Genomic DNA, 17,373 nt, shown 5'->3' with positions numbered 1-17,373 from the left:
CAGCTGAACGAGAAAAAAAGTAAAGACAGAGGCAAAAAAAAAAAAAAACGGGGGAGTTTATTCATTGCAGGGGGTGGGGAGGGGTTAGGGAAATATGTGCATGTGTTTCAAAGGAGTTCGTCTTTCTGGCGTGCTTCACATGCAATGCTGTAAGGTAGTCCCAGCTTCTGTGCCTCACCCTGGTAATATTTACCACTGTAGTGGTATATAATTGCATGCTTGTTTCACGCTGGTTTTCCCCCTTGTTTTCCTTTTTGGGTGACATATTCAGTGTATTTAGCTCATTAGTATTTTAAATCATATTCATAAATGGGTTCTTCCCACTCATCTCCATTTTCACCTCTTTGATTTTTTTTTTTTTTTCATTAGCATGGGATGCCGCAGATACTTTGCAGCCCACCTGTACTGGCTCTTTTTGTGTAAAAGGCTGCATGGCTGTGCTCCACCCCACTTCCGCACACCCTAAGCCTTTGCACTTCCCTCCTTAATGCAAATCATTTTTTTCCAGTCATATAGGGATTCCTGCACAAGCTTTATGCTTCTCCTAACCTCTTGTTTCTTGTTTGTTGAGCCTGGCCCACACTTAGAAGAATTACTAGTTCTGCTGTTCTTAACTGCAGGAAGGGGCACAGTCAGACTCTTAATAGTCTTCTTACTCATGACTCTTAATGCACCATCAGCATTCAGGCAACGACAGTGACATCAACCACGAGAATAATTTATCGACAGTAATATAGTTGTTTGTGGTTTCTTATACCCTCCTTCTTACTTTGGAAACTTATAGCTAGAAAGCATCGTTTTGCTCTTCAAATATCTTAAGCTGTTTAATAAATACAATTAACAGAGCACAAAACAGCCTCTTTTTTGCCAATCAGACAGCCACTGACTCCTGACCATTACCTTCCCGTGGCTGATGGGTAGGCACGGCTCTTAGCTGTGATCCAGTGGCTTTTCCTAACCCTGCGACCAGAGATAAATCTCTGCATTTCACTCAGGCTGGGCTTGCCCAACAACTGCCTGCCCAGGGAGGCAGGACACAGCTGCAGTGAGCACCAGGGGACCACGTCCAAGCCTCTGCTTTTGAGTAAAAATTGCTAGTGGCAGCTATATAAATAGATTTCCAGGAACCTCTTTTTGTTGTGTGTTTGGTCAAGTACTGTGTAACTGAATAAAATTTAGAAAATACAAACAAGGCACAGAAAACCACACTGAAAATGAAAACATTTATTTATTTTAATTTGCGTGTGCATTTTTTTTTCACCAGTAGTTGGTGCTCAGAAAAGAAAAAAACGTTTAAGCTGACAAAACTTTCAGTAAACTTGATGAATACTGTTTAAAATATTGAATGGTAAGAAAGTTGCAGAAAATTCTCCACTTGTACTGTTTAAAATGTGCTGAATATTAAAAAAATCCAAAGAACCCAACCCCCTTTTTTTATTCAAAGATTGTTAAAAAAAGTTCAATTTTGTGGCTAATACTATGGTTCTACTTGTAGGTCATTGTCTTTATTGGTGCAGCCTTTTTCCTGAGTTGCCAAGACGACAAAATACAAACAAGTTTTAAAATCCTGTAGCTACCTTAGTTTCCTCTACAAGGTTTCTGTGGGTCTGTACCAGGACAATGTGTCTGCAGGAATTGCAGGGAATGAATGAACCATGTCTTCGCCAGTGGGGACAACCCGTCACGGGCAAGCGGGCACCGTGGCCACCTGGGGGAAAGGGTTGCTCCGGCGGACGGGGCCAGGCACGACGGTGGTCCCGCGCATGTGCAGTGACGCCGGGCCTCACCCTGTGAGCCAAAATCCTGGGGGTACCTAGTGGCGTTGGCTCCTTCCAACTTCAAAGACCATTACGTTGCATGGACCACTTCACGGGAGAGGGCACCGATGCAAAGTTAAAATGTGCAAAAAAAGGTTAAGAGGAGAAAAGAGCAGGGAGTAGGATATGCATATTTAAGGACGTTTATTCAGGGTTCGAACTCTTATTTGGTTTTATCTCCCCTTTTGCAATTTTTTAATTCTCCCTCTCCCTTAAAATGCTTAACTGTTTTAGGGGCAGTACTAAAGGAGCTCTTTACTATAATGACAAATCTTTTGTCCAGGAGGAAGATCATTAAGAAACAGCTCATGTCAGCTTTACATGTTCAGTTATAATTTACAACAATAAATAACAATTAATTTAGTCACTCTCAAATTCCATAATAAGAAACAAGCTAATTGTGTTTTCACAAAATTGGGTTTGCATTTCATAATGATATTGTAAAATGAGGTCAGTAAGAAAAAAAACTGGAGAAACATGGCTTTTGTATTATACATAATTAAAAATAACTAATCATTAATAAATAAAATTCATTTATCATCGAAATAATTCTGAAGCACTTCTAAAAATTGTAAAGGCAAATCTATTCAGGCCTACAGTTAACATGCAAGTTCATCCAACAAGTAACACAAAAATGTATCATCATAGTAGTCAACTGTTGTATCAACATTCAGAAAGGTCTAGACAGCAGCACAACTTTTTCTATATGGCAAACATCTCATAACATATTACAGCAGTCTGTTTGAAATCTGGAGAATACATGCTTGGGAATGAGACTTCTGTAGTCCATCTCGACTTTCAAAGTGTGATATAAATAATGGAGACTTTGTGGTAACACGCTTGACCTTGTGACAGCAAGGATGGTACAGCACAAAATGAAGCCCCCTCCATGTCATTAGAAGATGACCCTTGAACAAAGGTACGTTTGATGTGTTAGCTCACTCAGCTCTAGAAATAACGAAATGAAAGAGAACCAAACAACTTATGACATTCAACAGAAGTACTGATTTCCACTGCGTAACTAGAATTCCCTCAGATTTAGTAATGCCGAGCAACGTTTCAAAACAATACTGTCAGCGCTCTGATCAGAAAATCATTACTGCGTTAGTATTGTTAGTTCCCCTTGCTCTTCAAACTGCTGTAAAGGTAAGACGTGTACTCTACTGAACCCGATGGAAAATCTGCCAAACATTCTAGGTTCCTAGAGGTTTTTTTTTTTTTCTTTCCCCATTTTCAAAAGGGTTAAAAAAAGTAGGAAAGTTAATTTTTCCCAAACTCTTGCTAAGTTACACTTATTACTTCAACTAGCACGATGGTTACATGACAAAGTACTGCAAATTATCAAAAAGTACTGTACAGAAAATTACAAATTCATTTCAAAATACATTACACTGCTATGACTGAGATTAAAAAGTGCTTTATGCCAGAAAAGTGTTCTTCTGAAATAGAAGTGCCATATCCTTTACTTTTGCAACAAAACTCTGGTGTTTCCTTCTGGTTGTGCTATGCTCTGTTACCTTTTCAACCACGTTGGCATTTGCATCCTTCTGCTTTGAGAGCGGAAAGCCAAGCAGATGACTGCCCATGGAAGAGTCCTTCCACGGGACAGCGCTTAGCGTCACTGCATGGCTGTCCCTTCAGAGGCAAAGAGAGTTCCCCAGTCCTTCACAGCTCCAGAGAGCACCTCGGGATTTTTTTTTCGTACACTGCATTATTTTCACAGAGCTGTTTTTTCCTTTGCGAGGTTTCGGCTGCCCCTTCCTCGATTTCCAAAAAACCCTGTAGGATTCCTGCCAGGCTTCACCTGGCCTCTGTACCGGCCTCCTCCTGCAAACTGGCCGAGGTCAGCGGTGCCTGTGCTGCCGCATGAGGGGCACGATACACGAAGGCGGCCCTGCCAGCTTCAGAAAGGGGTGTCTCAGCAGTTCCTGCGCCGTGGCTCTCTGCGAGGGCTCCCGCACCAGCATCAAGTCTAAGAAGCCCCGGAGGACTGAGGAGACCTGCAACATGGTATGGGCATTAGGAGCAGAGACACTCATTTCCCTCCTATGCTGCTCTTTGCAAACTACTTTTCTTGGTGAGGCAAAACGCACACTGAGCCCTTACAAAACTATAAGGCGGACTGATCTGAAGGGCCACGCGTCTCCTATAGGCCGTTACTGTTAAAACTACTGGGGTATCAGTGGGACGTAGACCAGGACACGAGGTAGGAGTAGCTTTGTGTGTGGCACGCGAGCAAAGCCGAAATGCACTCTACATTACCACTGAGGGCTCAGCTCTGACATTATCCGGAAGTATGACTGAAATGGAAGGTAACCGAACGTTTCGGTATCGAGTGTTGATGCACCAACTGATACAAAGTAGAGGTCACTTGATGACTTGGTCTAATCCTCAGCTAGGGTGGCAAGTGTGGGGCACAGTGGTCTCTGCCCAGCTCTCTTCTCGGTCACCGGCTGGAACAACAAGCCAGCACCAGGCACAAAAAGGCTACCACTTACGGGTGGCATAGGCCCCCCTTCCTCACAGCACAACTCCTGTGCAGCACCCACTGCTCTGAGTGGTACCTAAAGTGGTACCTGCAATTTATCCTTTAGCCTGCGGCACTGTTGGCTATGCATTTACTACACCATAATACATTAAGGTCCATATCACATATGAAAACTCCAACCTTGTGTATGTCCTTCACCCGGGGCGGTAAGTTATCCCGGATCCTGCGCATTGCCTGGAGCGGTGGCTCGTTGAAATAGGGAGGTTCTCCGTCTATCATCTCTATTACCATGATACCAAGTGACCAGATATCCACCTGTAACATGCAATCCATTCATAAGCACTGCTGGTAGTACAGAAATGAGGCTGATGGGCTAAATGTTTGGGTTCCTGTAAACCTCAGAGCTAGCTTATGCCATTGTACTTGGTGTTTGCATCCGTGTAAAGCCAACAGACTGGTAAACCATCTACTATCGTCTTCGTCTTCTTTTTTTTTTTAACCAAGTGATCACAATTTTTGCTTCTGAGTTGTAAGTTTATTCAAGAAATAAATTAGAAACAACTTACAGATCAAATCCACAGCTGGTTTAAGTGACCGTAGTCCACTGGAATCACTGCTAGGTTATGCTAGCTTGACAAACTGACTAATCCCTACTGCATCTCATTTCAGCTACACGGATCTACACCCACTGAAGAGTTGCTTCATGTGGGCTCTGTAATGCTACAGAATTGTGCAGCTAGGGGAAGAGTTAAGCTTAATTCAGTTGCTGTGAAATCGGTTACTCTTTCTACTGAATATTAAAGACTACCGGGATGCCATTTGAGACCCAAAGGCAAAATGCAAGCATGTACTCTACCTGAATCCATTTCCAGCTATCATAGGTAACCACATTACACAATCCCTTCGGAAAACAATTCAGCTCTGTCTAAAAAAAGCACCATCTTTTTTTTTTTTTTTTGTTCTGGCCTGCTGCAAAGCTAGTCCAGTTTCCTATTCTTCTGATGATTGCAATTCCTGTAATTTGCCAGCCCAAATATAGTCAAGGCCAGTTCATACCTATTTTGCTCTTATGACAACTCTATCCTCCTGCTTAAATATATATATATACATATATATATTGTTTTTCTTTCCCTTCTGGTAGACAAGTTAACGTTGTAGCTGTAAGTTTAACCACTTTATAATCCCTTCAGTGGAAGGGGACCTTGGGATTGACGTCTCTGAAATATCTCCTATAATACTACATATACCGGGCCAAGTCAATGCCAGCAGGGTGCAATTGCCGTGGCCTCGCTGGGCGTCTGGTGCTCTACCCGCTCTGGACCAGCCTGCTCCCAGCTGCGTGATGTGAAGTTAGAGCTTCCTTCGCGGGCCTCGCCGCACGGCTCATTTCCTTGCCGTACAGAGTGCAGATTTGCTCTCCGCAGCTGTTACTACAGGTGACACGAAGTAAAAGATGACTCCTATTACCTCGGAGAACAGCAGATGAAGGCCAGCAGCCACGTCTCAGGCTGAGGAACAGCGAGTCGTGGCCATTACTAAGGGAGCGAGAGAGGGGCTGGCTTCCCCGAAAGCCCGTGGTGCAGAAGTGCTGTGACTCAGAGCTGAGTAACAGCTGGGCTACAGCGCTCCCTCCGGAGCCCGTGGTCCCCACAGGCGAGCCCTTTCTCATCTCCTCTGAAGGTCTCCAATAATAAACTGCGTGAATTGCCTCTTTTTTTCAGACAGTTTGACACTGCTTAAAATAGTTCTCAGAGATAAGTGTGTGTGTGTGTGTGTTTTTTTTTAACAATTACTCAGCTAATGAGTTAGTTGACTGCGGTTTGGGATGAATTACTGCCTCTTTTCACCAATGTCCTTGTGGTGTGTAACCTGACAAAGCTACGCATCATTGCTCCCAGTGACAGACAATTTCAGCTTCAGTAGGAACCTGCTGAAGTTGTTAAATATTTCTACACAAAATTCCATCTGTGAAAATAAATATTACACATTATCTCTGAGAATACCTCACTTAAAATATCTCGGATGCACTGATGAGCCTAGACTTGAAGCAGGCTTTAAAATCACAAGAATTTCCATAACCAGTTCCATGTTTCTTGCAACCATCCCCCACCCTCAATACACACCTTTTTTGGGGGGAAAGACAGATCATCGGTGGCTTTAAAAGGCTGACTACACTGCATACCCAGAGGAAGAATGCTAATTTGTCAGACAGTAGCTGCAGGGCACCCGGAGAGTGGTCACAGCTAACCCACAACTGCACACACTCTGAACCTACGCACGTTTTCTTTCCAAAGACTGAAATACAAACATTCAAGGAAAATAAAAAATAAGACTTGGAAATTCCAAGTGGAGAGTGTGCAGTTGCTGGCTAAGGGACAGATCACAGCAGGCATGCTGGTCTTCCCACACCAGTTCATTTCGGCAACCCTGAGTTCAGAAAACCCTATGAAGAGATTTCTCTCTTGGCTGAGAAACAACAACAACAACAACAACAACAACAACAACAACAACAACAAAAGGAATCAGAGGATGCAGAGACGAATGCTACACAGTGGGGGGCAATCCAACCCACATGACTTGCTCTTACATTTGGGACACCTAGGGAGGCTGTTTTTCCCTAAAGCTATACGCCCGTGCCTTTCCAGGCCAGCCGCTAGAGGAAGACGGTCTTGGCCAAAGGTAGACTTAGTCGGAAGTAAGCAGAGGATCTCTGCCTGGAGGGCCGCACGAGCACCTGGCACTCCCCACCGGAGAGCCTGGCATGACCTCCCCCTCCACAGCTACAGCTGGACTGGCCCTTGCCCAGTCAGTGCGTGCTGGACTTCAGGGGGCCGATGTGAGCTGGCACTCTTGCAAGCAAATGCTTGACGTGCCGGCTCGCTGATGGGACCTGGCCATGCATAACGGGCATATGTAGGCGTGCATGCCTGTATCTGCAAAGCATGCTTGTAGACTCAGTCTGAAGGTTATCAAAGGGTATTCAATAATGCGAAAACAACGTCAATTTTCCTTTAATATAACACCTTACGCTAAAATACAAGGGGACTCCATTGGCTAGTGCTCAGAACAGTTACTTAACCACACTTTGTGGAGGAATGCTTTAAACAAGGCATGATATAATACTCCATGGCAAACGTAATTGCTGTTATTTAGCATGTATATGTAAAGGCATTTCAACTGTACGTTTCTCCTAGGGATAGGTGGGTTCAATTAAGGCACCCCACACTTTTTCAAGAAGAGAGAAAAGCCACTCTGGGTTCCCTGTTATACTTACTTCAGTGCCGTAAGGGAGGCGAGATATCACCTCCGGTGCCATCCAGTAGGGTGTTCCAACCAACGATTTCCTCTTGGGGACTTCCTTAGACACTTGGGCACAGAATCCAAAGTCTGACAATTTTATCTAGGAAAAAAACAAGGAAGGGGAAAAAAGCGCCCTTCCTGAGTACCAAAGCAAACACTCTTAGGGGTGACTTGCCTCCAAGAGAAACTCATCTCCAAGAGATGTGCATGCATACCAACTGCAGCATGGACGGACAGGGACTGAATTGTGAAGTTTGCCTGGGATAGGCCAGCAGCAAGCCAGTTTTGGAAGTGTGGCTAGAGCAGGTGATACAGCCTGCAGAACGTGTGGCTAATTAAAGTGAAGCTTTATTAGGAAAACAAGCAGGAGAAATTGGCAGTGGTGCTCATTATATTGCCCATGATATCCTATTGTCTCTCTACCAACAGAAGATGCAGACGTGATAAATGGCTTACAGTATTTTAAAAACATAAATGAGAAGAAAAGCAAAAAGCTCCAAACTAATAAAAACCTTATTTATAAAGAATATATCATTGCATACATACAAAAGCTATGTTTGCAGCGTGTGTACGCATGTCAAATGATATTCAAAAACATATTGCAATTGATATATGTCACTCCTGTTACAGCTTTTGTACCTTGGAAATTGAAGCTTAAGGGGGTTGACCTTTGCTTAGCCAGGCCTGGGTTGCCATTGCTCTAAGTGGTATATAGCAAGAGGGGTTATCTTAATGTGGAACAGCCTCCGGAAAAACCCTGATGATTGTTTCGAGGCCTCCAAATAAATACATGAAAAAATCCCACTCCATTAGCTTCAAGAAATAAGCTTATTAATCATTTTATATTCACAGAAGGTGAAAAAAAAAAGATGAACACATCAAGTCCAAATCAGATCGTGTATTCAGCCTTTGGGGATATGAAGCAAACCCAAACAGCTCCATGACAAGTTAAGTAGGAAGTTCCATAAATTGCTGCATTGTGTAGACCAGCACTTTATTATCAGCACTGATTTGTTTTCTTTTGGATTCGATACAGACATTACTATTTTTTTTTTAAACTGAGGGTATTATTTTTAACAGAATTACAAAATAATTGTTAGTATTTCTAAAACAAAGCCAATAATAGCCAAGTTCTCCATGCTAAATGTATTTTTCAGTTTACAGGATGAAGAATAGATGAAATAATGCATATTTTGGAAGCAGAGCCCAATCTCCTTTTGTAGGAGCACAAGAGCTTTTGCATATCTATTGCTCACTCGAGTACACAAAAGAAGACGATTTTCTAAAAAAAGATAATTGCACAACACAGGCATGAAGAAATCTGCAATGCAGATAATAAGTACTGGAGTAATGAGTATAATGAGGCACTGTATGCAGATCCTGAATGCAGATCAGATGCTATTTCAGCAACATGGACTGAAATGCAACTGAAAAACTCTTCCATACCTGGAATTTCCTTCCCCTTACAGAATTAACAGGAGTGCCCTGGGTCTGCTGCAGGACGAACAGCCTTCTCACTTGGGGAAGCAGGAATCAAATCGTAAAGGACAGCTTTGATTAGGGAATCGGACCAGGCCTGGAAAGTGGCCGTCCCTGAAGCCGGGGGGGGTCTGTCTTTGCCTCCGGCTGGGACCAAGATTTTACCTTCCGAATGAGATGATCTAGATTTGTTTCCACATATACTGGGTGGTCTTGGGCTAAGTCCAACTTGCTTACTCAGTTTCGCTTTAGTCTGATGTGTAACTCCAGTAGAGCAATCCTTAAAACTCTGATTACGGGCCCCACTGTCCGTGAGCACGTTAGTTTTTACTAATTACCCTAATGGGATCATAAGGTGAGATCCAAACTGAGCAGCCAAGTGCCTAACTTAAGCGAAAATTAGGCTCTTATATTTAAGTATGATCCGCCTCCCTCTGCCTCCAAGTCTTAGGCGCCTAAATTTTTAGTGGTGCGTATGCCCAGAAGTATCACAGCCCAGACCTGTCTTTCTCCTTGGAGGGAAACAGCAGCTTCTTTGGGACAGGGATTCAGTTCAGTCCACAGCTAGCTCTGTGGCTGCCGCTTTGCTGCCCTGCAGAAAGGCATTTAGGACGCTTGAGGATGGAGGGTAGGCTTTAGCGCAAGTGTCTAACAGGCACCCATGAGGTCACGACGAAGACGGCGAAATTACCACATCTCAAAGCGTCAATGCTGCAGTTTGAGTAATGGGGAGCTGTCAGGTGAGACTGTGAAAAATCAGGCACTATCTGCAGTCTCACAAGCTTATGTACAATAAAAGGTACAATTATAGTAAGGCAAGCTTTTCAGTAGTAATTTATAACATCTCTTATTAGTACAGACTGAAGTTAGTCTCCTAATCATCTCAGGAGAACAGAGCAAACAGACTATAAAAGGTTACATAACTAAATATAGTAAAAAGAAAATATTTCTGAGAGGCGTTAGGGTAGGAGTAGCACAGCATAAAAGAAGGTCTCCCGTTACGTAAGCATTATCCTTGTGGGATAGTTTCCACTGCCACTGCATCTTGCCTGCTCAGGACCCCCACAATGGGCCACACATGCAATGAAGACGTTAACCCTCTGCCAGGCCGTGCCTGCCTTTTTCTGACTTAGCTCTGCAACAAGTTGTTCACAAAACTTACCACTGAATAGGTGGTTTCACCAGTCGGGCTCAGCAGTCCGGTAGCAGCTGTGCTACAGAACCTAATCTGGAGCTGAACCACTCTATACACAATTGTAATTAATTAATTTCTTAATATAATCAATAAAAACCCAGCAGATTAGGCTACTCTTCCCAAGACCTGTTTATGCATTTTGTATTACACAGTCATCGGATTAGAAACAGGAAGAATCGAGGGATGAAAACTTCTAGTCTTCCTCCCCGGTGGGGAGCTTAAATGCTGAGCTGCATTCTCCCTTTTGGGCAGTTTTCTCTTGCTTTAGCTCTACAACTTTTGCATTCCTGGCGTGGCTTCAACTGGAGGGGCCTCCAGAGCCTGAGGAAGCCGCCCGCCTCTGCTGCTAAGGAGTGCAGACCCCACGTCCACAACTGCTGGGGGATCCTGGGCTTGCCCAGGTGGAGGCACCTGCGCGTCGGAGGGGGCACGTCTTGGGGCCAGGGCTGTCTAGAGGCTGTTCAGCTGCACTAGGACCAAGAGCCTAGTTCTTACGCACGGCAGTTCCCGGTGTGGAGCAGAATAGCTGCTCACCGACTCAGCTTTCTTTTTTTCTTTTCTTTTCTTTTCTTTTCTTTTTTTTTTTAGATAGTGTCGCTTTCAACAGCTATGTGACATGCAGAACTACCTTAACTCACTGTACACCTCGTACACCTCTGAGTGTATGTTATCACCGGCAATGTGGGCTACGTTACGCTACCATTTACTATTTTAAGAAAACCACTGCTCCGAGATGGCATCCCAGCTCCTGGGTGTCTTGAAGGAAAGGTGGCGAGAGGCGGCAGCCCCAGGAGACACCGCCTGCCTGCCCGCAGAGAGCTCGCAGCACTCTCCGTGGGTTTAATGAAGCTGTTGCCATGACAGACTCTTTGCTTGGGATTAACCCACTCCCTTTGCAACCCAGTGAGAGAGCGAGGTGAAAACCATTGAACACTCACCCTCCCGTCGCTTGTGAGAAGGATGGAGTCACTTTTGATGTCACGGTGAATAACCCCTTGATTGTGCAGGTAGGACAGCGCTCTCAGGACAGACAAACAGACGGTAGCTATCTGCTCTTCATTCATTCTAAAGCAACAAGGTTGGAAAACAAGCTGAACTTCAGGGAAGAAACAAGAAAAGGGTAGTGGACTGAAAATAGCAGAGCTGGAGTAAAGACACGCAACTCTCCCGTTCAAGGCAGTTACGACAGTTGTAATAACGGGGACCCCGTAACAAAACCACAAAGCCCAGCAGTACAGTGACAGTAAATTAAGTAATACTTCAAAAAACCCTTAGCTTTGTCTCAGAGTTATGTTAGTTGCTACCTGCCCCAACTGCTGTGGCTTGCCCTGCAGCTCTGGCACTCCTGAGCTTGGGAAAACTAGAGCTTTTGGCCAGTGGTGGTTCAAACTGAAAAACAGCAGCTGCTTCGTGGGAAGCTGTGGATCCAGCCAAGCCCTCTCCCTTCCCTCTTCCAGGTCCCAATTTTACAACCACGAACAACTGTCCTGCAACACGCCGAGAAGCCTGCCTGGAGAAACAGGGCTTTTTGCCTTTAGAGGATGTCCTTGTCTGAAAAGCAACCACACAGAAATAGCACTGTACGGCTCAAAAGAGCCTTTTCCGGGACAGCGTCTCCCTGGTATGGCTGGGCTGTGTAAATGAAATGGTCTCTCTTTACTGCTACTAGCCCCATGCCACAGATGGTGGCAACGGGGACGATCTAGACCCCTTCCATGTGCTGGTACATGTATCTGCCTTATCTGCCAGTTTCTGACACATGGCACGGGGAGCGTGGACAGCCAGGAGACCACCACGGAACAACCCCCCAGGCCTATTTCTGTAGAAAAAGGGAAGATTACGTCTGAGGAAGAACTCAGAAACAAGGTCTGGGTAAGTTACCCTATAGCACTAAACCAGAGTAGCATATTACGTGATACAGCATGTTAAAGTGAGTCTGTTTCCCTCTGGGAAATAACTGAAATGCCTTCTTCACAGTAACTTTACTACTTGCCAAGAAGGATAAATCACTACTGAAACGGAATCACTCAAGGAATAAATAAGAGAAACAATACTCTCATTTTGGAGACAAAATGTCTTGCCCTGGGTGTAACTCTCCGAGAGCATTTCTTTTGCTTTTATGTGTCTTATAAAAATAATAAGTGTATTTCAGAAGAAAACAATATAAATTATCTAGTCGTCATGTACGTGCACATGTGCAAAACCCCATTCTGCAAAAAGAGGTCTGTCCCACGACTAGAGGCGGGCGATGGCAGTGCCAGGGAGGGGAGGCGACGAGCGGTACGGGCAGGCGCCCTGGCACGGCAGCCCCGTCCGCCGGGCCTCCCGCAGCGCCCAGGCAATGACGGAGGTAGCAACGAGCGCTGTCTCCTCTGCGCGTTATCACTCACCTTGTGTTCGACTCAAACCAGTGCAGGTCCCAGAAACAGCCAGCCAAAATCATCTCTATAACTTTACCAGAAAAATACTCAAGGAGATTTCTGCTTTAACTGTGTGATGCAATGGGAAGTAGTTCAGGGAAATCTTTGAGGGAAGGTCATAAAATGTAAAAAAGCCCAGAAGATTAAGGAATGACTAGTGTGAGTAAAAAAAAAAAGATGACAGCTCTTATGAAGCGGTATCCTGGGAACATCTGTTTGCCATTAAACTCTTGTCAGAAATATCTGAGATAGTGAGTTCAATGTTTTGGGGAACGGTAGCTAACAAACGACTTGCAAAATTGTGATTTATTTCAGCATGTCAGCTAAGGCGACACTTAAAAATAAAATACATACCTCAAAAGTCTTCTTTTGGTAGGACCTAAGAATGTCATTAAACTATGAGAGAAGACAAATTTTGGTGCCTTGTTTACGATTCCTTGCTTTTCTTCTTGCTCACCTAAATGTCCTTCCAATGGATTAATGGGTAAACTATTTTTTTTAATTCAAGGAGAAGAAATTAAATAAAGAATTCCTCTCCTCTTTCCTATCTATCTCATTTCATCCTGTTTAGCAGAAAAAGATGAGTGAAGAGCAGATACGAAGCGGGTTGTAGAAACTGGCAGTGAGGTTTAGTACACTACAGCTTTTGTATTGGCTAATCACCTTATTGAAAGTCACAGTATTAACTGAAATACGGTTAACACAAATATACTGATAAAAAAAAAATGTATCCCGTTACGTCTTAGGCCTGGGTCACAGTTAACATTTTTGAAAGCACGCTTACATGGGTTTTTGAGTGGGGAAAGAAATTTCCCCTTACAGCTGACAAAGTTATGACAGCAAAAACAACAATATAGATCATTATACAGAGAAACAAAGCCCCTTTTGGCATTTGAGTCATTGGTGGATAAAAGCCACGTCTCTGCTGGGAGATTAGCTACTAAAGCTCTCCCAGCAAACCTCCTTTTACCAATAAGCCCTCTTAAATATTTACTTCCCTTTCACTTAAGAATGGCTGTACTGATAGGAATTCATCGGCAGTGGTTTATTTATGCTAATAAAGTGAGTATGCTACTGTGTGTGTGTGTGTGCGCGTGCGTGCATGCGTGTATAAGTACACACATATGTATATATGTATGTGCACGCACATGTGTATATACACATACACACATATACAGCTATACATATATATATATTTACACACACACCTGCATATACACACCCACACATACATACATATAGCTAGGAGATATCCAGCTTTTCTCACTGCAAGGTGAGGTAGGAAGGGACACCAGCGGTGGTGGGGATGTAAACATGGGGGCAAGCGAGGTCTGGCTGGGGAGGAAGGCCAGGTCTGGTAAGAGCTCGCGCTGGCCTTTGCAAAGATGCAACTATCAGCTGCCAAGGTATATGTGCTCCCCTAGCATGGTCAAGGGTTACGCTTATCCCACACCACGACAGATTCCCAACAACCACTCAGCATCGGTGACTGTGGGGTGAAGGTTTGTCTTCCCTGGAGTCAGTGGAAGTTGTACGAAGGACATCAAGGAGCAACAAAAAAGGGAAAGATGGGCCTGGGACTAGAAACACAGGAGAAGGAGAAACTGGCTTGAATTCCGGCTAAAGGGGTATCTGCACTTTTATTCATTTGTGTTGTGAACGCTTCCCTCCCTCTTTTTTTATTGCTACAACAGAAGCCAAGACTTCAGTACTTCCCTGGGAATCAATCCCATACAGCACTGTTACGCTCCACAGTCCCTGTGTGAGAAACACAAAACCTAAACTCAGGTCTTTGCAGATGCAAAGAGGACTTATCATTTGCCCTGACAGCACAAACAGAGAAAAATAAACCTACTGCCTATTTAGCACGGCTGAGTATTTTCAGATATGAAAACCTGCTTCCGCTACAAAAAGAATTAAAGATTAAACGTACAGCAAAGTTTCAAGAACTTTTTGCATGTTTCTCAGCAGAATGACTTCCTTACTGGACTTTCCTGGCCAGACACACTTGGACTGCTTGAACAACTATTGCTTAACCTGAAGTGTCAGAGAGGTGGGCTCCTCCGACCTCAGTCGGCTCCTCTTTCTTCCTGCAGTCCTAACCGTGGCACAGTGCGGAGGAGGACGCAAAGGAAAGCTGCCACATCGCCCTCGTGCCTCGGCTACGTCGTGGGATTCATCCTGCTCGTCCGACACAACGCAGGTGACAGGGTGCTCCCCCAACATACCTTGTGTGAGTCACTATGTCTGTCAGAGCACCGCCCTCCAGAAACTCCATCACCACCCACAACTCATCGCCAACCAGGTAACTGTTGTACATGTCAACCACATTTTCGTGATGGTAATCTCTCATGATTACAACCTGCGAGACAGGAAAAAGACTGTATGTGAATTACTACAAGCATTATCTGACGCTTCTTTTGACCTTCTTTTTCACTGTACTTTTCTCTTTGCACTCAGTAAATGTGCTGCTATGAACCACATTCCTGCTAATACCAACACATAAACAAAATCAATACATTTACATAAAAATGACATTCATCATAAATACAACAGGAAAGAGGAAGAATTTTTAGTTGCTAAATTTCTAAGTGGTAGATAATTTTTTTTTCCCTGAATGCAGGGAAAGGACTATTCGTTTCATAACTTTTTGGCCAGCTGCTTTCAGTACAACAGAGATTTTTCCTCGATCAGTCAGTCAACCCATCAAAGTCTTCTCCATCATGCAGCAATATAGCATCATGTACCTTGCAGAGTATTTTAACAAAAAGTTGATAATATAGGGAGTATTAATAAGGTGGCTCAGTGTTAAAGGACTCTGAGATCCCTGTGCCACTGACCACATCAGAGGCAGTAAAATGAGAAGGGAACCAGGATTTGGGCTTGGGTATCCCTAGAGGGTTAAGGAGCAAATTGTCTATATGCATTACAGTATGAGTGACTGGAGGGACCAAGCTCAGTTCGGCTTCGCTGACGGATCCTCACAGGATCACGTATCTTGTTCAAGGAGTTGCTCTTCAGTGTCTCTATGTGGTCCAAAAACAGAGAGCTATAATTGACACTTTGAAAAATAAATCCCTGAGGCTTGGTCTAAATCCGAGTGTTAATGCTTGAGCTGCTCTTCGAAATTCCTCGGTGATTTTGCTGACTCTCTCGAGGAGCTTGCGCTCACTGGCTGGCAGAGTTTTGTCATTATACATACATAATTCTGACACCCAAGCTAGAAAGGGAATAGTCCAAACTGATTTACTTCTGTGTTTTTTACTACCCGTTTATAATTAATCCCCCCCCCACACACACCTCAAAGATACAGCTTTTCTCACTCCTCACAATATTTTGCCTGGAAATGGAATAATTTCTTCACTTAAATCTGAATGATTTGTTGGTGAGAAAAGAATGATCACTAATATGGTGTAGACAGAGTTACGCTTTTAAAAATGCTAAGTACTTATTAATCTTATGCTAAGTGCTAGAATAGTTAATATCTTAAGGTCTGGTATATGGGTGAATCTGCTATACAGGTGCCAGAACAGCTCTGCACATCTGTACCTTGAATTTAGGTTAAGTCACGCAATGCCTAATCTGGGGTGTCTATAGCCCTTAATGAGGGAAGACCTGTGCACATACATAATCCCTGGAAGTCAGCAAGAATTTCTGTACATGTGAAATTTGCTGGATTTGTTTATCTATATGAACAATTTTACTTCTGAAGTGCTTAACATTTTGTCTTCTAACTCTAGCAGTTTTTAAACAAAAAAACGGAGGAGAGTCGACAATTTGGGATGAAGGCTCTTCCAGAGGTGCAATTACAAAAAACTCTGCGTCCTCAAGTAAGTGTAAGACACAAACTGACAAAACCCAAGTAGAATGAATTTACTCAAACGAGTGATTTCATTTAAACGCTACAGTAAAAAAGACACCGGGTCAAAAGTGCTGTAAGCATGACAGATATGGTAGGATAAGCAGAATGCTTTGATTTAAATAACGACATTGACATAATAAGCACATTAGCTGTTCCTAATGGAGTGGAAGCAAGGTAGTCAGTGGGATGCTGTATTATCGGGGCACAAATTATAACCAAACAAGCTGGGCAGGCCAAGGAATACTGCTGTGTGTTTGAGAACACACTGAGTCCAGTAGATAAACCAGCTGACACATCCTCCAATAGTACTCCCTGTGAACCGAAACAGCATACCTAAAAGAGAAAGTACAGAACTGAGACTAAGCTAACATCAGCCCAGCCGAGACAGTGACAATGGCTGCACCACACTGCAGAACATCAGAAAAGCTACAGGGATAGAAAACACAACCGCAACGTAGGTAATGGAGGAACTTCAGCAATGGCAGAAATAAATTTTTAGATCACATGAATGGCTGGAGCTTGTCAGAAAAGCAACTCTCTACTTGGTCCTGAGCAGCATGTAGGACCTGCTTCAAGATGTCACTGTTCAAGAAATGCTCTGTTAGAGTTACTGCAATGCAATTCAATGCAATGTTACAGCAGGGGCAAAATAAAGCCAAAGTACTCAGTACAGTCATAGCTTTCAAGAAGGAGAATTATGTGAAAATGAAGAAGCTTGTTAAAAAGCACCTATAAAGCAAATAAATACAATCTATCCAAAAGATCTTAGAAATGCCAGGAAAAGACTGGCATGGCTGACAGTAGAGTAAACG

At 43.7% G+C, this 17,373-nt stretch overlaps 1 protein-coding gene across 8 annotated transcripts in view; it reads right to left on the bottom strand.

Moving 5' to 3' along the window:
* Positions 1-1,209: 1,209 nt before the first annotated feature.
* Positions 1,210-17,373, bottom strand: part of PAK5 (p21 (RAC1) activated kinase 5) — a 140,834-nt gene continuing 124,670 nt past the window's right edge. For all 8 annotated transcript variants that reach the window (XM_068940285.1, XM_068940288.1, XM_068940283.1 and 5 more), the window contains 5 exons: positions 14,928-15,061; positions 11,218-11,344; positions 7,580-7,705; positions 4,486-4,620; positions 1,210-3,817 (listed from right to left, as the gene is read on the bottom strand). In XM_068940285.1, the coding sequence (XP_068796386.1) occupies positions 3,662-3,817; positions 4,486-4,620; positions 7,580-7,705; positions 11,218-11,344; positions 14,928-15,061 (678 nt within the window). In that variant the 3' untranslated portion in view covers positions 1,210-3,661. The remainder of the gene's footprint in view (positions 3,818-4,485; positions 4,621-7,579; positions 7,706-11,217; positions 11,345-14,927; positions 15,062-17,373) is intronic.

This window comes from Struthio camelus, chromosome 3 (genome assembly GCF_040807025.1).
Source record: "Struthio camelus isolate bStrCam1 chromosome 3, bStrCam1.hap1, whole genome shotgun sequence".
NCBI lineage: Eukaryota > Metazoa > Chordata > Aves > Struthioniformes > Struthionidae > Struthio > Struthio camelus.
This window is presented reverse-complemented; position numbering and strand designations above follow the sequence as displayed.